This window comes from Myzus persicae, unplaced genomic scaffold (genome assembly GCF_001856785.1).
Source record: "Myzus persicae strain clone G006 unplaced genomic scaffold, MPER_G0061.0, whole genome shotgun sequence".
Lineage (NCBI taxonomy): Eukaryota > Metazoa > Arthropoda > Insecta > Hemiptera > Aphididae > Myzus > Myzus persicae.
Window position 1 is genome coordinate 28,539 of NW_019102643.1, and position 26,780 is coordinate 55,318.

Below are 26,780 nucleotides of genomic sequence, written 5' to 3' on the forward strand. Positions count from 1 at the left end.
TGCTTGTTTGAATTTTGATGTATTTAGCACCAACGTTTTCAAAAAATCTTGTGACTATTTAATAATTTACAGTAAAAATGGATGGTTCTTAATTCTTATTTGAAAAATAAGAAGTTCGGATCGCCACAGGAATACAGCAACCTTCTAGAATAGTATAAAACACCCAAGTACCTATTCAAGATTATGATCTTTAAGTATACTTGAAAATTCCGAAAATCATAATATGAATAAAAGCGCATTATTAAAGGATAAAAGGGGGTAGGAAATACTAAGTCTTGTGTATCGCCCTGCAGTACAATACATATTACTATTCATACTTTGTTTCAAACATGATAACATTATACAAATCGGTTAAGTTAGAATTTAAAAGTTCTTTTTTCTCCGTTCCTAATCATATTTTGAAATATAATCAATGCCTGGGAAACATAAATTTCTATATTCACTACGCTGGAACTCTTGAAATCCAGTCAAAAACAATGGCACCACTGCAAAGCGATGAGGGGATGTAAATCAAAACAGAAAATCTGACATGCACACACACACATAATCCGCCCACAATAAATATAATATCTGGTGCCTCGTAAATAGAAGTATAAGTGACTGGATCACAAATTATAATAGCTCGGGACTGTAGTAGTAGTTTACAATATTAATAATATAATATGATACGAACTACAATCTATAGTAGTCGCGGGTATTGTGATGATAGTATTCTACTAATTCTCCGACGACCTGCAAACTATACCTATAAATATTTTTTTTTATCGTTAAATTTGCTTTAATCATGTCTGTATATTACATAATGTTGTTAAAGTAATTAATAAATATATTGTCTAAAGGCATATAACTCTGTCCTAATAATTATTTTCGTGTACAAACTACTATGACCGCGAGTCAACGCGATGAAACATCGTTTTGTAAACTTTAAACGGTTTAACAAAAACAATGTGGCGTTGTGTACGGTAATATTAATATCTCCATTATAATATAGCATTGTGTAAAAAAAAATAATTAAAAACTAATTTTACGAACCTACTCTATATAGAAGCGAGGCGTATTATACATGCATCTATTATAAATTAAAACGAAAAAAAGATATCGATTTAACGCCTTGATATACAAACTTGATTGATTGATTTGTGCTCCATCAATTTTTACGATCTATTCGTAAATAGTTATTAGTTTGTATATATTTTATAATTTATTTAAGACCAGACAACTACAGTAAGTTTACATATATGTACATGAATAATATTATAATGGTGGTTAATAGTTATACCTTTTTAAAAGTGTATACACAGCCACACAGGCACATAAAACGCCAACATTTCATGATTTTAATTTAAAGTTGATAAAGAAAAAACAAAGATTTTAAACTTTGAAAACATTAGAAATTTTAACTACAAAGCATCTATGTATATATTGACATAAATATGATGGTATTTTAAAACTTGTTCTTTAGACAACATTTTTAATTAAAAATAAAATTGAATTCACTAAGATAAAAAAATAAAATTACCTAACCAATTTTATTGAAGATAATGTAAATTTAATGCACGTGACGCGGGACGTATATTAGCAACAGAAACTATTAAGACTTAATTATGTTTATTTTTTTCCAGCATAATATAAAATAATAATAATAATCAAGCTGAGCCAATACATACAGGTGCACTACGCCATGATTACGGAAAATTGTTATATTGGTAATTGTTTTTAACTTAAGAAAGCATAGTATAACAATACTATGTACGCAGTAATACGATTTAATTAAATTTGCACATGTTTCGATCTTCTCATATTATGACGATTTACCTATAATAATAATAATATGATTATTTTTATTTTAACGACAAACATAATTGACTGACACTGAAGCATTGTAACGGTAACTGCTCGGAGCGAAATTTATAAAAAAAAAAACAGGCAATTATTCCTCTTGGATAGCTGTGTTGGATAATTTTGTATTAATGAAATTTTGTTTTTTTTTTAAGAAATAAGAAAACATTTTTTTTTCTTAATAGATTTAAAACACGTACATTATTTCCAACGCTACTTATATCTTTATATCTCGCGGTGTACGTTTAGGTATAATATCAACACAGCATGATCTCTTGATGTACAACAATTATTATTGTGTTGCACATATTATAGCCAATACCTATAGCAATATAGCCAAACAATTGTAATGTTTTTCGACGCCACTGCTGTGGTCTGCAGGTTATATTATATAGCACAGCTACGACTGTGATGTAGGTATACCGAGGAAAACTATGAAATAAATAAAATTGACTCGTAGTGGGTTTGTTGAAGAAAGATCACATATTTATTGTGAAAAAAGTTTTATACAATTATCTTATAACTACGTTTGTTTCCGGAAGATTTGAAATGCGTTGGTCGGGAGCCGTGTTCAGTAGTGGTAAACCGGGTAGGCGGACTTGTAGGTTGGGTAGTAAGCCGCACTGCTTGGCCAGTACTTGCCGTAAGAATAACTCGGGTAAGCGGAGTAAGCACTTGGGTAAGCAGCATAACCACTTGAGTATGAGGCCGGGTACGAGTACGAGTACGGGTAAGACGAGTACGGGTAAGCTGAGTAAGCGTATGGGTAGGCTGAAGAAGAGTAGGCCAAAGCTGTTGTAAAATAAAACAGTTTAAATTATTTTTCAAAAATTATCGATGTGATTTCTAGTCGAATTCCGAACAGCAGTCCGACAAACAGAGTTCAAACATTGCGGGACTTGTGTAATCGTGGTATTGCATTATACTTACGAGCAGCGATGTAAGCGTGTTTCTTTACTCTGGCGGCTTCACTTCCAACTTGTTCTTCGGCTTTTGGTGCTTCTTCGGAGACAACGGAGTACACGCTGAGGGCGACCAAGGCGACGAATATCTGTGATGAACAAAATTATTAGATAAAACCGATCGATATATTGTCACGACGATGGTACCTAAAAATCATATTACATTATGCTGCGAGCAGTCTTTAAATTTGGTCGCGTGTCTACGAAGGTTTTTAACTGACCAATTTGAAGTGCACCTACACATAATAATATTTTGCCAGTGAATCGCGGCGCAATTGTCGAGGGTCCGATCTGGCGCGATGAGTTCTTACGAACGGAGAGTTAATGGATTTGGGCAATTAATTCAGAGAGTTTCATTCACACCTAGATTCAAGAAAACTTGGCTCCCAGGACACGTATCGTAGTATCAGACTATATAGGTAGGTAACCGCACCACACTCATCTACTGCCGCTCTGGGTTATACCTACCCGGTGGCACGGACGTTTTATTATATTATAGGAACCGATAGAAAAGTTATTTATTTTTCCATTAATGCGTCGGCATGATATTATATATATATGTATATATAATAATTAGTAGATACCTATATATGTATAATGTATATATATAGACGTCTACTCGACGATCGTAATTGCATATTATTGTCGGACGAACTCAATATTCCACATGCCTCCCTTAGATATAATATGTTATTCTATCCCCTATTAACACGGCTCTATTAATAAACGGTAATTTTGTTAATGCTGTAATTGATTTTTTTTCTTTGATAAACATATTATGTATTATAATGGTTACTTATTATTATTTTATTTTATATTGCACCTACATTAATGTTCATTGTTTATCCGATTTCTTATTTCTATTTAAGTTATCAAGTTATTTTGTGATTTCTATCTTTTAATTATTGCACTCGGACTTTATATTTGGATTTAAATTCACGACCGACAAAAAAATAAATCTAATTATAAACAAGATCAAATCGTTTTTGAAATCGTAAGGTAAACGAGTCGCTATCGAATAAGTATGATATAGGTTACATATATACTGATTTCAATTCATACCTTTTATTGCAGGACACCTACATGAATGTCATCGCCGAGGGATGATAAAATATTTTCCGTAAATATCGAACGATTATCGTTTCAACATTTGAAATAACTATTCCGACGATACCCACCAATACGATCCCCGAACATCCAACGAAAAATACATGGACGTTATATTATATTATAGTATATAAAGTTATCGACCTTGACGCGGAATTTCCGATTGATATAAAATGTAGACACTAGACACCGATCGAAAAATCGTGTGATGACAAACGTGAAGGGTGGAACGAATCGATCGTATTTTATACATTTATACGAAAACGACTTGGACTGTACGGATTTAAAGAAACGATTTTTACGAGGTTTAATGTTGATTTTATTCGAATTTATGAAATAAAAATGTGCCTGACTTACCAGATACTTGAAAGAAGCCATTTCTGCTTGGTAGATTTCTTCTTGAGTTGTCTTTAAGACTGATTTCAAAACTTCAACCTGTAGTTGTCGATGTGAACTCGGGATGTATTGTGATGCCAATTTCGGGCGTAGCGGTCCTTATATATGCGCGAATTTAAAATTTAAATTTAATGCACGGAACGTGGGAGGTTGTATAAGCAACATAAACTACTTTTAAGACTTAAACATACATTTTTATTAGCATAATATATTATAATAATCAAACTGCACAAATATATGCAGGTATTCATCATGATTCCGGAAAATTGTTGCATTGATAATTGTTTTAAATTAAAAAAGCAGTCAAGTATAATATTAATATACAGGGTGATTTTTTTTAAGCAAGCTCGCCCCCATTTTTCCTTTTAATAGTATATTTATTCAAATTCTAATTTTTTAGAATTTTTAAGTATAAGTACATTTTTGTACTTCTTAAGGAGCGTCCTGTGGTTATACAAACTTCTATTTTACAAAAAATAACCCGCCTTTTTTACGGCAAATTATTTAGTGGATGATTTTTTTGAAAATGAAATGGTTTGAAATGGTTTTAGAAAAATATTAACTATATGCAATACAAGATGTAGTATTTATTATAATTGGACAATTTTTATAAATTATTTATACTCATAGATCAATAGTAATTATTAACTTTTTTAAATCACCCAAGCCTCTTTTATCTACTTAACCCATTACAATAGACCTATAATCTTTCGTACATAAAGTTATATAACTCAAAAATAACTGGTTCGAATTTTATTTGGGTACATCAAAATTCTCATAAAAAATCTGCATGATAATTAAAAATGAAAAAGAGGGGGGGGGTACAATTAGAAAAAAAAAATTAATATTGTTACAGGAAACCCTTAAGTAGTACAGAAATATCAGACATTTGAAAATATGGTCCTTGGGTAGGTATATTTAATAATTCTAAAAATGAAAATTTAAATAAATGTTCTAATAAAGGGAATGATTCCAACAATATCTGATGAGGGGATAATCCTTTAGTGGTACAAAAAATCTCAAGGATCCAAAAATAAAGTCTTCAAGTGTATTTAAAAATTCCAAATATCAACATTTGAATAATTGCATAATTTAAGCACAAAAATAGGGCGAGTATGCTAAAAAACTTACCCTGTATTCAGTTAAAAGATTTTATTAAATTTGCACATGTTTTGAACTTCTTATATAATGAAGATGATGATGTTGTATATATTATAATAATATGATTACTTTTATTTTAACGACGAACTACATGGGTAATTGAAAAATATTGTAATGGAAACTGCTCGGAGCTAATTTTTTTTTTAAAAAAACGGGAAATTATTCCTCTTAGATGGCCAAGTTGGCTAATTTTATGTTGTATTAATATGCCATATTAATAATTTATAGAATTCTTATTTTCATTTGTACAAACGGATACGCTTTTATGATCAAAATTAACAAATGTAAAATAAATAAATGCAAAAATGTAGTCTATTCGTGTATACGTATATGAAGATGTACTTAACATTTTTATTTTAAGTACTCTAATATTTTTCACCATGTGTATTAATTGTAAACAATAAATTATTCATACCTGATTTAGTTACCCTTTATTCGCCGTATATCCGTATAATATTTATGTCACTTTCCGGCATTATTGTTTTCGATAGGTAAATTTATAAAACTATTATTAATCTCAAACACGTAAAGAAATTAATATATATTTATTAAATAAATATATTACTTGGAATAAAAACTAATTGAAAAGTCAGTTTTTGTAACTACATTTGATTGCATAGCCTACTGGCTACTGTATTTCTGATTTAAGTTTTTATCTCAATTATACGCATAATAATATAACTCATTGTCATCAACAGTATTTATACGATTTAAAAAAAAAAGAATATTTGTTATTAATTGTTGAAAATCAAAAATATAGCTTTTTCAAAATAAACTATAACAGTTGATTGGTTGCCGATAAGTATTGTAACTGTAATAACTATTATTGAACATTTTTTCTAAAAAAAGGTTTTGATTGGAGGATGCCCGCAGAAGAAACCAATATCCAAATTATACAATGTAATCAAAGTTGTGATTGCAGACTTTTCAATAAAATATTATGTATAATATTATTTTGTATATCTTTTGAATTAAAGTTTTATACTTTTTCATTCAAAATAATAACGTCGGAACACAGAAAGCAATACACTTTGTATGATGAATTTGTGTATTCGATGTAGAATTACTTTTAAAAAAGTTGTAGTATTCATAGTTTCTTGTTATAAGTTATAAATTACTAAATGTCATAACCTAACCAATGTATATTATATTATAATAACCTTCAAATCAATTTTGTTACATATCCAGTATTTTGTTGAACAATATTTCATATTTTCTTATTTTGTGCTTCTAAATGTCAAGCTGTATCCAGATGCTTTAATTTAATTTTTTTTAATCTAATAATCAACATTCAAGTTGTATACTAACCTATAAGTGTTACAACTTTAATGATGATTTATTGTAATAGTTATAATGGTATAAGTAAATATTAAATAACTTATAGTAAATATTAATATCTATACCGATTTGTTCAGTATTATACTAGCTGAAAGAAAGTAAATGTTGACTTTGTGAAATATATAGAAAATCATTTCAAGTTACATTGAAAAAAAAAATGTTGAGCGTTGATGGGTGTACTAATTTTGCTCATAATGGTTGTATTGACGTTAACACTCGACCCTCATATAAAATAATTAAAAAACATTAATATGAAGTGCTTTATACAAGTATTATAATTTTAATATAATACTATAGGATGTATGTTCTTTGTTACGTACTTTGGAAGAATGGGCTCTAAATGGGTACTAATAACAATAATAAAGGACAAGTATTTTTATTTTGTATACAAATAATATTTGTATTTATATTTTAATAACATTTTTCTAAATTATTTAATCGAGACTAAAATTGTCTCTCGAGTAAATGTTCCTATATTTTTTCGACATTAAATAACTCGAAATTATTTTTGTCATTAAAGTAATTATTAATTATTATTCGTGTATAGTGATTAATAACGCGTACATTTTATTGATTGTTTGAAATCATTGAAGCTTGTTTTGTCTTTGCATTGTTTCATGCAGTTTCCATTTCTTATACTTTGACAAACTATAGAGCGTGGCACGCACTTCATTATAGTTAATGATTATAACTTTTTTTTACTATAATCTCCTTCGAAACCAAAGTTTCAACTCAAAATCTATAACATTTTACAATACACGTTTCACTTGGAGCGAGTTAAGACGTCATTTGGGCGTTTCAACTTCAGATGACTTTCTGTGCATGCCTCAAAAGTTTTAGGTTAACTTAATTTGACACTCTAAACAAAGATGGCACGTCATTAACAATACGGTTTAGTGTTCATACTGTTCGTGTAAGGACGATAGTGCTACACGTTTAACTATGGACATTAAACAATATAGTGCAGCGAGCACAAAGAATCGTCGATATTATCTATACATATATAGGTACGACCGATATACATTGTAATTGTTGTTGCGATTATAGTCAAACTAGTTACAACGCGGTCTACTGAAACTGATTTGATTTTTTTTTTTTGGCGAACGAGAAAAGATTTTTTTCACCTAAGAAATTGAAAACATATTGTACATTATTTCCAATACTATTTATTATATCTTGTGGTTTAATCGTAGGTATAGAATATTAGCACTTTATGTCTAACAGTACTATTGTGTTACACATAATATATTTATACTAAACAAACTGTAATATTTATAATTACTATGTACCTACGGACTATTCTGTATATTAAAATTGTATTTTTGTGCACTCAACATTACTATTACAAGCTAATACTTATAAGTTATGTGTAACCACGAATGCGTTTGATTTTGAGTTTTTTTTACTATAATATGCTCATGTCTTATTGGTTTTAAAAAAAACAAACATCAATATTAATTTTCGACGTTACTGCAACGGTCTGTGGACAATAGATACACCGCTGCTACGACTATGATGTGCATATACCAAGGAAAACGATGAAAGATATAAATAACGACTCGTCTGTTTGTTGAAAAAAAAGATCACATATTTATTGTTAAAAAAGTTGTATAAAATTATCTTAAAAACTACGTTTGTTGCCGGAAGATTTGGAAGGCGTTGTCGTGAGAGCGTGTTCAGTAGTGGTAAACCGGGTAGGCGGTCTTGTAGGTTGGGTAGTAAGCCTTAGCTTCGTATTTGCCTGGCCAGTACTTGCCGTCATCGTGAGCGTAAGCGTAGCTCGGGTAAGCGGCGTAAGCACTTGGGTATGCAGCTGGGTATGAGTACGAGTACGGGTAAGCTGAGTACGCGTACGGGTAGACTGGAGAAGAGTAGGCCAAAGCTGCTGTAAGAATAAAAAAAATATGATTATTTTTAAAAACGATCAATTCAAATTCTGAACAGCAGTCCGACAAACAGTGTTCAAACTTGCGGGAATTGTGTTCGTAATTATGTTATTGTATTATACACTTACGGGCAGCGATGTAAGCGTGTTTCTTTACTCTGGTGGCTTCAGCTCCGACTTGTTCTTCGGCTTTTGGGGCTTCTTCGGCGACAACGGAGTACACGCTGAGGGCGACCAAGGCGACGAATATCTGTGATGGAAATATTAGATTAAAACCGATTGATATTGATGTCAATTGAAATATTACAATGTCGGCAGACTTTAAATTTGCGAGAGTCTACAACGGGTTTTAACTAACTCATTTTCAGAGTACCTACATAATAGTATGCCAATAAACCGTGTCGCAATTGTCGACGGTCTGATCTAGCGACGATGAGGTTCTTACGAAAGGAAAATTAATGGATTTGGGCAATTAATTCTGAGAGTTTCATTTTATCCTAGATTTACGGACACTTGGCTCGCCGGACACGTATCGTAATATCATATATGGGTAGGTACCGCACTCATCTACTGCCTGAGCATAGTTACGCTGTGGCACGGACGTTTTATTATATTATACGAATAGTTATATATTTTTCCATTAGATCGTCGGTATAATAATATATATATATATATTATTAGAGGTAACTACACGTTTTCTCGGCGATAGTAATTGTATATTATTGTCGGGCGAACTCTGCCTATATTGAATTATATACCACACGATCAAATCGTTTCCGAGATCGTCAGGTTTGCTATTTTTCTTAAATATTGAACGATTATCGTTTTAGCACATTACTATTGTTCCTGCCCACCGATTTGATCTGTTTAGAAAATCTCACGAAGAATACGCAGACATAGTAAATAAAACTATAATACGTGTATATATTATAGTATAGTATAATATTATCGTCCTTGACAAGGAATTTCCGATGTAGACATGATATGGCCACCGATCGAAGAACCGTGTGACGAGCAAAGAGACGCGCATAACGAATCGGTCGTGTTATACACGTATATACACGACTTGAACTGTTCGGTTTTGAACGGTTCAGGCGCACAACGATTTGCAAAGTCCGCGTGTTTATGAAATTAAAACGTTTTCGACTTACCAGATACTTGAAAGAAGCCATTTTTGTTTTGGTGATTTCTTCTTGGATTGTCTAAGACTGATCTGCAAACTTCGACCTGTGGTTGTCGATGAGTACTCAGAAAGTGGTGTGATGCCAACGTCGGGCGTCGCGGTCCTTATATATGAGCGAGTCCCGATGAACCGTATACCGGCTAATATCCCTACCCTACGGCCGTCGGCGCAAGGGCGTTGCCTGTTGTCCTGCTGCTGTTGGTCCGAAAGGCCAAGATCCGGATCGAGCAGAAGAGCGACAGAAGTGATTATGACCTTGGATTGCGGTGGATGCGGGGGGGATGTGTAGCTGTCAACAACAATAACACAGCGGACGAAACTGTCTTGAAAATATAAAAATATATATTACATATTATTTTATATAAAGTAATATCGAGTATATAGACGCGCAGGTACATCTAAGATCGTGAAGTCCTCCGTTAGGCGTTGCCGGACGTGTTATACGTGAACGTATCGGGACGTGGGCATTATAATAATGTATTATAATATTGACGATACGCAATACGCGGTCCATTGGGCGCAGAATCCAGAATCTAGTCGCACAGCATTATATTATTATTATAATTATTGTCATAATACAGAGTGCGATATAACGTAGTCGTGACATATCATATTATATGCAGTGAACCGTGTGCGCTTAGCAAGTCGTAAGCATCATAGGCGTGAGTAGACTACAATTTCTAGTCGAACATGGAACAATTAGTACCACTATATTATACTTGGATTGTGTCCTTAATTTTTATTATTTTAACGCATCAGCGTACAATTTAATTGTAAATTAATAACTGTGTTATCGATATCGATAAGAAGAAAATTCATAATAATGCGGCTCTAGTGCACATCAAAAATCAAAATATTATACTAAATACAGTAAACACTAAATAATAAGCAGTTAACATACCTACCGTCACACCAATTATTAGATTGTCGAGGGGACAGTTCGCGGTTTTTCATATGAAAGCTACCATAATTGTAAAGGTATTGGGCTGCGAGGTATGCATATCTTAATATAAAATTAAAGCTAAAGCTCATAGATGTGTTACCCTATATTAATTGTTGTCTTACACAGTAATTTTGTTAGATGAATAAAATAATTACAGGAGTAGCGTTGGTACACACAAGTATTTTAATTGTATTACAGTATATGGCGACAAATAAAATCTCCATGATCTCCATGAACATGTAATATCGTCGTATATTATACGTACGTATTGTAATAAAACATAAACGCAAATTTGACCACGCCGTTGAAAAATGTCAGGTCTAGTCCGAGCTCGACCGGCTGTCCCCGTGCGCACGCCTTTGGTCGTATAATATATTATACGTGTAATTGCAGTACTAGCGACGATCTCTGGGCGTTCGTGAATAGTTTGGCAACACGAGATAATGATATATTATTTTCGAGGGACTTATAATCGCCACCCTCTCGAAGAAATTCGGGAAATGTGCGAACGCGCATCGCCCCGTCTCACTTGTTTGACGATCGCGCGTGTTAAGTCCGATTCGGCGAGAGATGAAACGACACTGAAGAATCCTATTATTTAATTCCAATATGTGCGCACATCATGGGTATCTGTTTCGGAGAAGATATATTATTATTATCATGTCGTCGTCGTGCACCACACTGCTCGGGGTTTTCCACGATTTTCCGGAAAACGATTTTTTTCCGGAACGATAAAACGTTCGAAAATTTTCCGCAAGCACTACATAATAATATATACATTAAAAAAATAGGATGAAAATCGATCACAGTGTGATATATTGTCATTGTGCCGTAATCATACAGTTACTGCGTACGTGACCTTAAAATCGGCGCCGCCTATTTATTGTTGTACAGTAGGTACCTATCACACTATATTCACACTAACAAGTGAAATATAATTGTGTACTTGGGCAGTTGACATTATAAGAGACGTGAGTCGTACAGTTAGACATTTTCAAATTGTCTCTAAAATTTTTGAAGTTTAGTTAACTATACATAGTAAGAAATAGATACAATTTACAAGTTATATTACATTAAGCAAAATACATAATACATTTAATGATTTAAAATTTAATTAGTTCTAAATTTAAGAACAAATAGGTAGACAATCTACCTACTACTTATAGATTTTCGGGTATTATTATAATTTGTAATGACAACTTTAAATTTTTATTTTATTTTTATTGCAATTTTCCAAAATTTATTTATTTTTTAAAATTATATTATCTAAAATTAAAAGTAATTAATGTGTAAATTTAAATACCACGATGGTGGTAAAGTCATTTTTATATTAACTAATGAAGTGTTTCTAAAAACAGTAATTTAATTCAATGAATGTAAATAATTAATTAAAATAGTAAAAATATTGTCTAAAGTTCAAATAGTGTTCGTAAGTTATAACTAGGGCTTAGATTTATATTATGTACTAAACACATAAAATATGTTATTGAAATATGCATTCAAGCATCGGTAAAAAGGTAAAATATAAACGTAAAAACCATGTTCTAAGTACAATTTCGATTTTAAATTAATATAAAACAAGTCATAGCAATATATATTTAACCATTTATTATTGCATAGTTATAATTGCTAAAAAGTAATATAGTACGAACTATAAAATAATAATTGAGTTGGTATGGACTTCTAGTTTTTTTTCGCTTCCGTTGAATTGGCATTTTTATTTTTATTTTCTTGAAATTGTACTTAAAGTTTTTCTTATACGTTACAAAATAATTCAATATTCCATAAAATAACCATCATATATGATTTTAAAATTGTAAAAATATATTCTCTAAAAACTATAAAATGTTGAAATATGCATAAATATTTTTTCAAAATCAATGGTATTTTTACCACACTTTCATAGAACATTTGTGCTGACATAGATGCTTACAGTAAAATTGACCAGTAAAAAAATGCGAATGCAAACAAATCCAAGTCTCAGTTATAACTCACAAGTGTTCCTGCTATTTTATTGATTGGCATTTCTGCGGTCAAAAGATAGATTTTAGAAATAAACAATAAATAATAATTTAAATATAAATAATGTATAATAATTTTTGGAGACTTAAATAATTTTACAACGGATTTCAATTAAATGTGGATATGGTACTTAACCACATTCGGATGCTTGGTTCTAAGTTTTCCAACTGTATACCTTTTAATGATAATTAGAGTCCAATAAAGTTGTGTTTTTCTGTGATTTATGGAAAATATAAAAATCTAACAACGACATAATAATTATTTTGAAATTGTTCTCTAAATCGTCAAAATAAAACAAAAAATACCTTAAGACTTAAAAAAAAACGACCTATAGTCACTCACATGACCTTAAAACGAAAAGGAACTCAAACAATGCAAAATACAAATCAGTTGTAGATTAAGTAGTTTCGCATGTTATTGAACACTAAGTCAGGAAATCGTCGTCAGTAATGTTCCAAAAAAAAAAAGATGCAAAAGCCATCAACATCCGGGACTTAATAATCATTCGATCGCGTTTAAAAAAATCGTAAGTCGACGTAATTTATAATTTTCGTTTATTTGAGCGTATTTTCAATATTATAAATCATCACGCATACAAACAATATTTTTTCGGGTTCGCTGTTTGCGCGAGTCCTTTGTTCACTTGAAATTTAAAATTTTTTTTTAAACTCGAGCCTGAGTTTTGGCCGCTGCAGTGGTTACGTCAAATCTACGCGGTTTGGGCGAAGAGAACAACAACGATTCGCGTTCAGGTTCATGGAACTTATGACTTGCTACAGTAGCTCCACACTGGCAGACGGTCACGGTCACTGACGTTAGGTCGTCTCGTCATCGTGCGTACGATTTATCATGAAAAATACACAAGTATTATGTGTGGTGTATGTGTGTGTATTGATATGCATGCAAATATATATATTCATACGAATACGCGAGAACGTCTCATTTTTTTTCCTTTAAAAGTATAATAATATCATATTGTTTTCGAGGTACGAATATTGTTTTTCGCAACATGCGATCGTTGTGCGAGATGAGCGAAACTTGACACTGGTTTTTTAATTTTTTTTATTATTTATTAATTTTTGGCTTGTACCACAGTAAAAAAAAAAAATAAATACCATAATCGTACCTATTGGCTGTATTTTACGATCCGAAGTCTTCTGCTTTATAACAATCTTACCCATCCCTTTTATTTTAGATTAAAATTCGCACATAATATGCATGTCAGAATTTTCAAAAATAAATGTGCTTGTAAAGCAGTATAGGTTAGGGTAAATGAGTGCAACACACGATCGTCTTGGAATGAGAAACTTGACACTGGTTTTTTATTCATCTATATTATTATTATTTTTTGGTTTCAAGACTGTGCCACTTAGAAATACCATAATCGTACGATTTGTGCCAATTGTGCTTATTTTTTACGAGTCATACTTTATATTAACCAAAGCTAACCTACAATTCCTAATCCGATCACATCGTCGTTTTATTTTAGATTAAATTTGGCACATATACGTGCTATAATTTTCACAAACATGTATGCTTGAGAAGCAGTGTATGATGGCGGTTAGGGTAAACGAGTGCCAGTTATGCCTACTCGCTTATCGTGTTACATGCAGGGGCTGCAAGTGTTGCGAGATAGTTTAATTTGTTTTCGCCTCATTTTACAAAAAGAAAACTCCAATATACAACACGCCGCCATACAATCGGCGTTTAGTCATTGAGCCGTTGAAGTGTTAAGTACATGTTTAACTATAATATACAACAACGGAAGAGGAATTTGCAATGTTGTTTTTTTATTAAATGCTCTCTTGAATATCAGATATAATATTATGCTTGGGTGCAGCACTGTGTTAAGAGGAACATTTTAAAAGTTTGTTTTGCTCTCGCAAATACAAATAATTTAAATTGTACGTTAAATTATTCTTAAAAAAAATAATGCTATAATTGCCAGTATAAGAATTTTATAAGCATTTGCAGAAGTTAGAAGTTAATTTACCAGAAAATCATTTTAATACAATTTATTCTGATAACTTAACGTATGTATTTGTTAAGACTCGACTACCTGATATCATATTTTTTTCAGAATACTTAAAATTCAACAACACCATATTTAAAAAACAATTAATAGCGTTGCTATATAATATACAATATAATTTAAGACAAGTCAACAAAGTGTCTGAATTGTTTTTAAAATACAATGATTTATCATTGTTTTCAAATAAACGACAGGCATGGCTAAAGATCTTTATATTTATATTCTCATCTTCAGATATTTATAGTTTCCTCTTAAACGATTATATATTCTTTCGTAGAAAAAAGTTAAACACCCCCTGATGCCATTATAAGAATACTCTATATTATAGTGTATATACACGTTTCTTGTGTTTTAATATATGCGAATTTGCTCAAAATATAATTTGTTTCAATCGTAAGTGAATAAAAATATATAAAATTAAAAAGGTGAAAAATATACGATATCAAGCTAAGTCAATAAGTTTTGGAGTATATTATAATGACAGGGTTTAATGCTAGTATCTTTAGTTTTTTCGCCATAAAGCAATTGTGATATTATAACACTATAAAATATTATAGTAGGCATAGGTAGATCCCACGTCCGTTTCGTGTGACCGAACGACAATCGAATATAGGACTAGCTGCGAACTCGACCCTGACCAAATGCAAATGGAATAAGAGCTTGGACTACTTTCGTATAATATGTTGTAGATAAATTTATATATAGTGCCACCGACCGACTGTATCGTGTTGTCCGAAACGCTTTCGTTCAAGGTGTACGGTTCGTAAGGATAAGACACATCATCAGTGAATTCAAACAATATATTAATATATAATATGCGCGCTAACATAACATTATACATATTTTATAAGTATTATAGCCTAAGTCCTATTGTACAGATCCAGAGATAAATTGAAAATAAAATTACGTTTTATATTGTTCTGTCGAAATTTAATAACGCTACTCCCACGTGCAGAGTTAACGGTGTGTAACGATGATATATGTGTATTTTATAAACAAATATAATAGTATCGTATCTGTTACATATCGCCGTGAAAAACATGGCGGGTCCCGTTTCTTTGGTGTCAAACTTGTACTCGCATATACACGCGACGCGGTTACTGTTTTATTTCGATTAAAGTTTCACAGAGTCTTACGCTTTTACGTTTGTAAATCGACAGTGACAAAACTTGAGGTGCGAGATGATAATAATATGATTTACCCAGGCAGGTACACGTACGATAACTTTGAACGTCTATACATGCGAGAGCAACGACGGAAATGAAAAACAATCTTCGTGAAACAATCGTACCGTAATCGTGAAATCACTTCGATTGAAATCGCCAGTCAGGAAGTATTTTAAAGCTACATAATATTGTAGAACGTCTTATAATATACTGACGAGTGGATAATGTGTAATGTGCGAATGTGCGGCATCACAATGAGGCTGTAATTGCGACATAATAATAATATATCGTTTGGCTTGATATATACAAAATATAATATACATGTGGTGGTATACGATTTTTCCGGATATGATATTGCAAAACGACAGCGATTGTAAATGTAAAATGTTCTCCGGACAAATCCAAAGCATGATATGTTACATTCATTTCGATTTAGGTGCGTTTTTCTAGACCAAATGTACTCATCATCTCCAGTTTCTGCACTTATACAGTACGAGTTATAGAGTTTGACTCGGTGGGCTAAAACGTATTTTGGTAGATTAAGTATTAAATTTAATCGCAGTAACCCATTTTAACCGGTTTTCGGTTAGTAAAAAGTCTAAAACTCGGTGTGCCGATACTATTATAACCTATCTGACACTACGAATTTTATAATATCATATCTAGACATATGCACTTCCGCGTACAAACAGTTTTTGCACTTATATATTATATAAATATATATAGTTATGCCAAGGAGAGGGGGGGGAGCAAATGGGTGGCAAATGTTAAAATATGTATAGGGGTGCCAAATATTATTGCCCTGGGGCGCCAATGAAAGTTAGCGCGTGCACAACACAGCATACGTGACTACGGTACTATCGAAATTTTTACGATCATCAATGTGATGCATCGTAAGCTCCCACGGCGTATGTGTCCCGTGCAATCCCATCAGAGCAACTGCAAAGACCCAAAATCGCATTTCTCGTAAATATATAAGCTTATTGGTTAATGGTGATGAAATCGGAATATATGTCCGCGTGCGACACAAACAAAATATCTTCAAAGAAAACTGTATATAAAAATTTAAGCCCTGCTGCCTGCAATCTATATCAGTACTTTAATATTATCAAATATTTTGTATACTATTACTAGCTGTTTGCATACCTCGAATAGGTAGGTGTCGTGATCTGGCGCGGTGTACCGTAAATCGTGATGTAATATTGTATAGTCCTTCATCATTACCGTGATTGCGGTACAACTCGTGTCGGATCATAAACTCCGGGGCTCCGGAGAAAAGACAATTCAAAAGTCTCTCAAAAGAAGACCTTATACTTATATATATTAAGCAAATACAAATTTATCATAAGCTACGCATACGGCTATATTTAAAATTTAAAATAAATCTTTAGCCGTCCAAACAATCCATATAATTTTATTATATTACTATATTCTTTACTCTATGTCTATGCATACAATATTATTCTAGTTCCAAGATTATAATAGTATATCAACTATAGTCATCTGCACGCGGCACTTTGTTATTTTGACTATGTCATTTACGATAGGTACTTTGATATCAATAATAACATCGGGTCCTTGTACTGTTCCAAAGCGACGGGGTCCCTGCAGTGCAAGTGCACCGTTTTCGCCAGAGGTTTAACTGGCACTATGGGTGCCGTACTACCGCATAAATGTATATAATGATGTAGCGCATTGTGGACGCGAACAATTGGGACTAACAAACGCGTATTGTTTTCAAATATGTTTTTTCATCTCGCGCTCGACGTGTCGCTATATGTATATTTTCGATTTTCTATACCACCCACATAACATTGCAGTCTGATTGTGAAGATTTTTTTTTGTATTGAAGTACCCACCGTTATTGCTGTACAGCATCAATTTATGTACCTACTATACGTCGTGTTACTTATAGTTGTAGTAGGTACCTGCTAAATTTTACGATCCTGACTAAATGGCAGTTGTGGAACAAATGGAAGACAATAATAATAAAAGGTAAACAGTTCTATTTATAAATGACTAGTTCGTTAGTGCAGTTTTTGATAATAAGTACGCGTTGTGTCAATTGTTTCTATTTGTTCATAATAAAACAATCAGCAACAACACAGATTCGCGTAATAGCTTAATCTGCAACACGTATTATAATTTATAATAGCCGAGTAATATCATTTACTCCATTGCGGCTGCTTGTATATCAGTGTATAATAAGCAGCTTATTACGGTGTGTTTATAAAATAAATAATAACCGGTATCGTAATAAACGAAAATGTCAAAATCAAACTAATTATGCATCGTCGAGTTATAAATAAAATACAATTTATATTTAAAACAAAAATAAGATGTTTAATATGTATATAATTGACAATATTATTGATGAAAACATATAATGAAAACGAATTATATATTATTATACTATTACCGTGTGAAACTCACAAGTGCCAAGTATGAGGGGCTAATGAGAAAACAAATTAATCATGTCACTTTATATATTTTAGTTTTACTGAAACGTGTAAAATGAAACAACGTTTTCATGAGCTGACGAGTATTTCATTCTCTATCTAGTCTCTCTACTTATATATATATATATTATATAATTCACCATTACACACGACATAATAAAAGGAACTCAAGTCTACTAAAACCCGTAACTTTATTATATACAAACGTAAAGTGTTGTAAAGTTCTTAACAAGGCACATTTAGGAATACAAATGTACATCAAACAATATAATATATATATTATAAAAAAAAAATACAATAAATAAATACAAATATATATATATATATAGTTGTATCCAAGTTTTTTCCGTTGAAATGGGACGAACGTAATTTGATTTTTTATTATTATTGTTGTTTTTCCTTTGTTGTGTTTACCGCGTTTCAGTCGAAACGTTCAAGATGTGAAACTTAGGTATAAATCGTCTAACCTTCTCCGGGTCGGACAAGCAATTAAAATTTTTTTTTTAAGTTGATTAGCGTGTCATGAGTACACAGCCCAGTTTTTATGTTTATTTTTTTGATCCAGCATAATCTGGATAAGAATGTGGAAGAATTTCGAAATTTTAAGAATACACATAAAAAAGTTTAAATTGCATATTATACAATCATATTTTAGGGTTTAGAATGTATGTTAAGTATTTTTCATATTTTTATCGCATTTATTTTGTTTAAGTATTCTATATGCTTGCCGTCCATAGCTAAAGTATTTGTTCAGAAATTTCTCATGACTTTATTTTTTACCACCTTAACCACTTCCCACACACCGTTGTCAAACATTGGCATCAAATCATTTTTTCTCATTTTACACATATATTATTTTAATATAATCAAATGAGAAAGATAAATTTAAGACAGGAAATTAAACACGTGTATGTAACTATAAGATCGTGTACAATGTACAATGGACATTATTTATATTGTATTACAAATAATTTTTATTTACCTACCTACTACTTTTACAATTTGAAGGTAGTTATAAATATAAATTAATAAAATAATTTATAATAATTTATGTCATATTATTTTGGGGGACATTTAAGTGACTATACTGATTCATAGAATCGTCATATTTAAATACTTCGTATTGGGTACTGAAGTACTATGATTAGGACTTGACTTTTAAAAGCTTAAAACTTTAACTTTAACTTTTAAATAAATTATTAGAATTCTGTTAAAGATAACGAACGTAATAGTAGAACCTGTCATATAATAGACCTATGTGTAAGTCGTCTAATTTTGACCGATGACTTACACTATTGGATAAGTATCTTACTTATAAAAATAAACCATTTTCGTTCTGTTACACTCAAAATAGACGGAGAAGACAGATTCTATTTTTCAGTTCGTCTTCCGAACTGGCACAGAATATATAAACGACGTATGATAGCGTTAACATAAAACAAAATAATGATAAATCAATACATTCCTAAAGATAACAATGTAGAAATGTTCAGAATACAAGTCGTATTTTATAATTTACATTTTTCATACAAAATATTACAAACACTAGCCGTGTCCAAATACCGTACTATTCAATCACTATTTGAATAGTTATGGATTTAACAAAATAAAATGTTTACATGCGTACCTACCTAACTATTATTAGTACCTACTATTAATGTACCTCTAGTGAGAATAATGACATATTTCAACAGAAGAGCAAATAAACTTTCGATTTATTAATTATTGCAAGTACTCTCAACAAACACTAATACCTTGCTATTTTTTCACGAGTTTATCAATAAGGATCTTATACGATGATATAGTTTTTATTATTAGGCGGAACACGATAAATTGCATCATATTTTTTATTTTTTATCGACACACGTCATAATAGTCAAGTCTCTAAAATAAAACGAGCGTTAAAACAAAATTCTAATAAAAATGAAAATGAAAAAAACTTTTTTCGTTTACACAGCGGCAGCGTTGAGGGCGGTCACCACCATCACGACCAGCTGCAACCACCATCGTCGTCGTCCGACCCGGCTGACGTGACACGGCACAAGATCGTGGTGATGGGCGCGGCGCGGGTGGGCAAGTCGTCGCTGATCACGCAGTTCCTGTACCGGAAATTCTCGTCCAAGTACAAGCGAACAGTGGAGGAAATGCACCACGGCCAGTTTACGGTGGACGGCGTGAAAATCGACCTGGACATACTGGACACTTCCGGCGCGTACGAGTTTCCGGCCATGCGCGCCCTGTCCATATCGTCGGCGGACGCTTTCGTGCTGGTCTACTCCGTCACCGACCCTGATTCGTTCCAGCAGGCAGCCGCCATCAGAGATCAGATCATCGACACCAAGCACACGGCAGACGTCCCGATCGTGGTGGTCGGCAACAAGCTGGACTTGGCCAATTCCGACCGGAAGGTAAATATATTGCCCTTATATAATAATATTTCGATTTCAACTATCAATTAATTAAATTATTATAATATAGTTCATAAATTATGAATATTTATATTATTTTGTACAATATACGGTGGGTACATGTAGTCATGACATTTCACTGGCAGTTTCGTTCAAAGGCCCATCATTCGTCCAAGTTTATATGACCTTTTGGCGGATTGCAAAAACAATAAATCGTGTTGATTTGTATCGGAAACAATTTGTGACGTGAATATAGGCCGTAAAGCACGATTCCGTACCTTTTTGGGAAAACGATTCTGATCAAACAATGGTTTGTCAAAATGACCCCCAAAACAACACGGTTAAGTACGATTTTCTGTTCAATTTTGCCATTTATTATTATTGTAAATTCGCTTAGTTTTCTTGAATAATAACGTTGTAAAAAAGTTTAAAAGTTAAAAATTTGTCAATTTGTATAAAAAAAATATGTATCTATATTATTGTGGCCTACGTAGGTCCACAAAAAGGTCGTAGTTCCACCAATTTAGTAGAGACATCTGAGCACTTATCATTTCAGCTGTTATTAGCGTATAAGCAATATATTTTTATTTAGTGTTTAATTGTTGTTCATCGACGATACAACTTTTTAAATTGTTTTATTTTACTGTGTATAATATCTTCTATTCACTGCACAATAGCGGCTGAGGTAGGTATGTAGTGTTGCGCAATAATCACGTTCACCTGTACAAAAAACATATTTTATTTAACACCAATTATATTATGACGTTTTTTTTTCATTAAACAATAATTTCCATGAGAATAATCCCCCATCGACTTTGTTTTGTGTATGCTCCGAAGCAGCCATACGTGTACCTACCGTATGACGTTTAGTCACCATCACTCACCACTGCACAGGATGTGCGTATCAGAGATTTTCAACAAACGATAATGTGTCCACCTGTGTAATTCTCAGAACATACTCGAATCGATTGTTTTTTTTTAAATGCATCATAAGCCTCGAGTATGTGCCTCTTCGTTGGTGCATATTATATTATAAATTAAACAGAGGTTTACTACTGCAGCGACACTCGTACGCGCTCCTGGTTCGGTTCGCGATGCACTTATTTCCGGCGATGCATTTCTTATCCGTAATAACTACAATCTGCATTCGCCCCAAGCACGCAATCTGAATATAGACCACACAGGGCACATTAGGTACACGTGCCATTCAAAATTGTGTACGTAAAATTATTAATTATAGGCTGACTCGCTAATATAATATTATCATAGGTATAGGTATAGTTTATAATACACGCGATGGTATCTATCAACAATATTTGTATAATATTATATCGCTCAACCAAACTCATAGCTAATAATGATATTGTAATATGATCACAAATATACCTACGATGTATATATTATTATAATATTATATTATGCGATCGAAGCACTTAATATAAGCTTGTGTACGAGCATGTCACAGTTTGTTCTCGTACTGTAAGACCCGCCCGTCAACTTCATGACGCGTTATAATATCTATCCTTCACATCATACCTGTCTAAACTTTATTAAGACTTTTATAATTAGTATTTTTGAATATTTAATGGAAATTAACAGTTTGGCTTATACGTATCAATTAGTTCTATGTACATTGACAGACTGGTTTCGAAGAGACGTGTTCACCTGTATGTAAATTATTTTTAAAGTATCTATTTGGTTGAATTTTGGAGAAAATTGGACAGCACGTGGGGTGGGGATGAGCGGTAAACTACACAGAAATTCTTTATTAGGTATTGGAACTTGGTGTTAAAAATGTCGACATGCGGATAATATTATATATTTTTATTGTTTTCGAAAATTTTGGATTATTCTATTTTGTCTGTGTGAAATGTCGATATAATATTCAACACAAATGAACAATGCAATTTAATTTGCAAGCATTTCGTACGGTGTATTTTTATCTCCGGAGAATAGCTTTACGCCTTCACGTATGGCAACGAGTGACGACTGAATCGAATAAATATATATTTTTTTATCAAACACTTGCAAATTGTTAACTTGAATCAATAAATCCTCGTGAAATCTACTATCAATCAGTTTCAAGCGTCTAAGCCTACTCTTGCTATCTCCTGACACGCGGAAAGACGACCACAGATATTCGTCTCTAAACGCGACAAGACACAAAACCAAAGACGACGTTATGTATATAGTAGGTGCGTGAAGCTTGAAACGATCCATTGTCGCACGTAGCAAAATACTTATACAAACATCCATTAGCAAGAGGTTTAAAAATATAAATGGGATTGTGACAGTGAAAAATAATTTTAAAAACACAAAAGCGCATGATACATTATAATACTTGTAATAGTACATTCGCAAATTGTCTTCGTACTAAAAAAAAAAATGTCACACTGTAGAGGTAGGTATACCTAATAAGTACAACGCATAATTATTAAACTATTTATGTGCATAAGATGTAATGGGTACTTTATTAAATATTTTAGAACCTGTTTTATAAGGTACATTTATCAGTGAGAGATGTTTATAATACAATATTGCATAACAGTCATAACATGTCGTTTTAATATTTGTTTAAAAATTACTGTAAAAAAAAAATGTCCTAGCTCGTGACTAAGATTGCGTTGAAAACATCTTTTTTATTCCTAACTTATCAAGGTTTATAATATTTTATGTTTATTGTTAAAAGAAAAATTAATAAAACACCCGTGACATTTATTTATAATTTAATATTTATATGTTTACTGGATAATATTAAGTAAGTAAATCGTTTAAAGTATTTAATATTTGTTTTTGATACCTTAAAGATAATTTAAAACCGTATGCAGTACATTATAATGTATATTAGGTAATACAGTTATAAATTGCAGCCTTGTTAATCGTAACAAAAGCTATAATTTATATTTCAATGATTTTCAACTACTTCATTCACTCTTGATGAACCTACTATTATAATAATAATTATTAATATAATTAATAACACTATACTAATTAACAAAGATCTCGTAATGAAAATGTAAAATCATGACCTTCAATAGTTTGTTGAGGTTGACTTACCTTATTTTAATGAATAAATGATAATATTCATTTATTTATATTTATACATGAAAATAATAATGATACAAACATATAAACTAGAGTTTTAGAAGGTTGAATACTTTTGGTGTTAAAAATGTAATATATTTCATTATCCCAACTCAGATCGCGTAAGTTATAGAGCTTCTGAAAATTAAAAATATATTTAGTTGGTTAGCCGCAGTGACAAAAAAGTCAAGAGTGGTATCATTTTAAGTTATAATTTATGCCACAGACACGCCTTAATGACACAAGTTAACTGTAATAAGATTAACAATAAAAATGTTCGAAATGAAAACAATAAATTATAAATTCAATTTTTTTTAGGATAAACTGTTTCATGTTTGAAGCAGCTATAAGCCACGTAGTGACGAAGAGCATTAAATATGGCGCCAAACAGATCATAATATTGTAAAATTCATTATATTATCATCTATACATTTCTAAAATGTATACATACATACTAATTTTATTAAACAGCAAAATAAGTTTTACTTTTTCCGGACATAAATTCACAATTTTAGTTATTTTTTATTTGGGAAACAACACCAATAAATCTCTTTTATTATTACTGTTTTATTTTTTCTTGCAATGACAAGTGTCTAGTTTATTTGCAATGAGAATGTTTTACAGCAGTATATTATGCTATTTTAGATTTAGAGCGAGAGCAAGAAAACAATTGTTTTTGAAATAATGTATATTGTTGTTTTATTTTACATAAAAAAACACTGCGAAAGTGCTCAAAAGTTATACGTATCCTTTTTATCGATTTTTAATGCTCAACATACAACGTGTTATTCTAGCATGAAATAATTTCGAATTCAATTACAATTTTTCGAATATTATAAACAATAACAACACGTCTCGATAACATATGAATTTGGTACTCGGTATATTCACCAAAGTATCCGTATGCATTCATTTTTAATCGAAAGTAAAATTTGATAAAACATACCAAACCTTGTGACCCATCATCAAGTAGATTGCCAATGAATCAAATGTCATATTATTTATTTTATTTTCTGAATAATAATTATTACGCAGTATTTTTATACCATGTTTAATTGTGTGTAATATTTATGGGTGGCTTTTATTATGTACCATAATAGGTTACATTTTAGACTTTTACTGAACAGATTATACCTACTTATTATGAGCATATGTTAAAAAAAAAATGTTGTTATAAAAATATATTGTACAATTTTATTGTTTAGTTTTAAATTTTAATAGACCTATTTTATAAAGGAAAACTGTGAACATTTCGAAATAGGTATTGATTATAATATACATGTGGCATGCGGTACGTTAAATTATGTAGCTAGCAAAATTAATTTCTTGTCATTTGTTTCAAGAGCTTATAAGAAATGTCAACGATAACACAGTTGTAGCAATTGTGTAGAACAATTCAAAAAATAAACTTTAAGGTGGTTTTAATCGATTGAGTAAACCGAGATATGCAATTGATGGATGAATAACAGATGTAATATTGTGCAGCTTTAAGCCCATTAAAGATCACGATAACGAAAAGAATTTAGCCTACAAAATTTATTATCTACTACCCTCCCATTTTTAAGCTATCTACAGATAAATTAATTGGTCTAATCCGTCTTGTGACCCGGACCACTCATTTAAGACAATTGTCTTTTCAGTTTCGTTTAAAAGCGTCCACTGAAAAATAATGAAAGAAAAAAACTAAATTATGTTGGGCGATGTCTCTACTAAGTTTACTCCCGTCGATATTTTTTATTAAACTCTAATTTTTCCAAACGATTTAAATGTTAAATTATCATTTACCAACTCCGATTAAGCATTCATGGAGTTATGAATCATCAATATTGATACACTATACATTTTTATAATTTAGTTGATAGTTTAAAAATTCAAAACAGTACGAATTACGAATAATTAATATTCCTACATCCAGTTGTTAAAAATGTATTAATTTAATAGTTCTCTAAAAATTAATGGACTAACCATACTTAAATAATTTTTCAAGGGTCCATTAGATCGCTATTTATGCGCATTGAATGTTTAGTGATTGTTTATGCATTAATGAATGTAAATTGATAAAAAATGTAATCGACAAGTTACTTAAATAGTTTTTTTTTTTTAAATGAGATGGAGAAAATTGTATTAATGAAGACAAATACAACGACATGGGAACACTCAAATCTAAATAAAAATTCTTAATTTGTGTATGATACTTATTTTCGAGATACAATAAATATAGTTTGTGGTAGAACAACATTAAACCAAACACTAAACTGTCAATTAATTTAAACAAATTACAGTTTAAAAGATTTTACATATTTATATTGTACTAATAACTAATATATTTTAAAGCTTTTCTTTGATAAAATTCAATATTTATAAACAAAGAATCAAAAATTCAAAATAATAGATAAGTAAAGAAAAACTGGTCTAGTTTTAATAATGACTAATAAATTATGCCTAAAATTACATTTTGAATGGTTAATGTAATTTCCTGCATTAATGAAAATCATTCTTGGAGGAAATTAGTTTAAATATTTTGAGGTCATCATTTAAAATCATAAAAGCTGATGAGAATTTAAAAAATCAAATCATTATAACAATATTAAAACTATATTAAAAATGTAGAATGGAAAAATATAAATCCTCAGCGAAGGAGAACTTCAAACTAAATAGGATAAAAATAATTATTCTTTATATTTGTATTGCTTGTTAATGATCAAAATAAAAATGAATAAAATGTATTCACACTAGCCAAAACATTAAATTTTTTACATAGAAAATATCATATAATGTTTACAAGAATAATTTAT

The 26,780-nt window shown here is 31.2% G+C and overlaps 3 protein-coding genes and 1 long non-coding RNA gene across 4 annotated transcripts in view; 1 reads left to right on the forward strand and 3 right to left on the reverse strand.

The window, feature by feature from the left end:
* LOC111032855 (ras-related protein Rap-2b-like) overlaps positions 1-26,780 on the forward strand; it is a 102,043-nt gene that overhangs the window by 15,975 nt on the left and 59,288 nt on the right. The window contains exon 3 of the mRNA XM_022313320.1: positions 20,451-20,901. Coding sequence (XP_022169012.1) covers positions 20,451-20,901 — 451 coding nt within the window. The remainder of the gene's footprint in view (positions 1-20,450; positions 20,902-26,780) is intronic.
* Positions 2,300-4,399, reverse strand: LOC111032859 (adhesive plaque matrix protein-like). Its single transcript, XM_022313322.1, has 3 exons — positions 4,266-4,399; positions 2,770-2,890; positions 2,300-2,631 (listed from the first exon to the last, which is right to left on the reverse strand). The coding sequence occupies exons 1-3, from the start codon at positions 4,284-4,286 to the stop codon at positions 2,411-2,413; spliced, it is 363 nt and encodes a 120-aa protein (XP_022169014.1). The 5' UTR covers positions 4,287-4,399; the 3' UTR covers positions 2,300-2,410.
* LOC111032860 (adhesive plaque matrix protein-like) lies at positions 8,368-9,973 on the reverse strand. The gene is made up of 3 exons (XM_022313323.1): positions 9,840-9,973; positions 8,818-8,938; positions 8,368-8,688 (listed from the first exon to the last, which is right to left on the reverse strand). Exons 1-3 carry the CDS (start codon positions 9,858-9,860, stop codon positions 8,480-8,482), a joined length of 351 nt encoding a protein of 116 aa, XP_022169015.1. The 5' UTR covers positions 9,861-9,973; the 3' UTR covers positions 8,368-8,479.
* LOC111032861 overlaps positions 21,070-26,780 on the reverse strand; it is a 34,868-nt gene continuing 29,157 nt past the window's right edge. The window contains exon 2 of the long non-coding RNA XR_002604347.1: positions 21,070-21,621. This is a non-coding gene — a long non-coding RNA (uncharacterized LOC111032861). The remainder of the gene's footprint in view (positions 21,622-26,780) is intronic.

Coding starts and splice junctions, on each gene's coding strand:
- LOC111032860 (XM_022313323.1), bottom strand. CDS start 9,860: ATGGCTTCTTTCAAGTATCTG. Junction 8,939..9,839: donor TGGCTTCTTTCAAGTATCTG/GTAAGTCGAAAA, acceptor TTTCCATCACAG/ATATTCGTCGCCTTGGTCGC. Junction 8,689..8,817: donor ACACGCTTACATCGCTGCCC/GTAAGTGTATAA, acceptor TTATTCTTACAG/CAGCTTTGGCCTACTCTTCT.
- LOC111032859 (XM_022313322.1), bottom strand. CDS start 4,286: ATGGCTTCTTTCAAGTATCTG. Junction 2,891..4,265: donor TGGCTTCTTTCAAGTATCTG/GTAAGTCAGGCA, acceptor TGTTCATCACAG/ATATTCGTCGCCTTGGTCGC. Junction 2,632..2,769: donor ACACGCTTACATCGCTGCTC/GTAAGTATAATG, acceptor ATTTTACAACAG/CTTTGGCCTACTCTTCTTCA.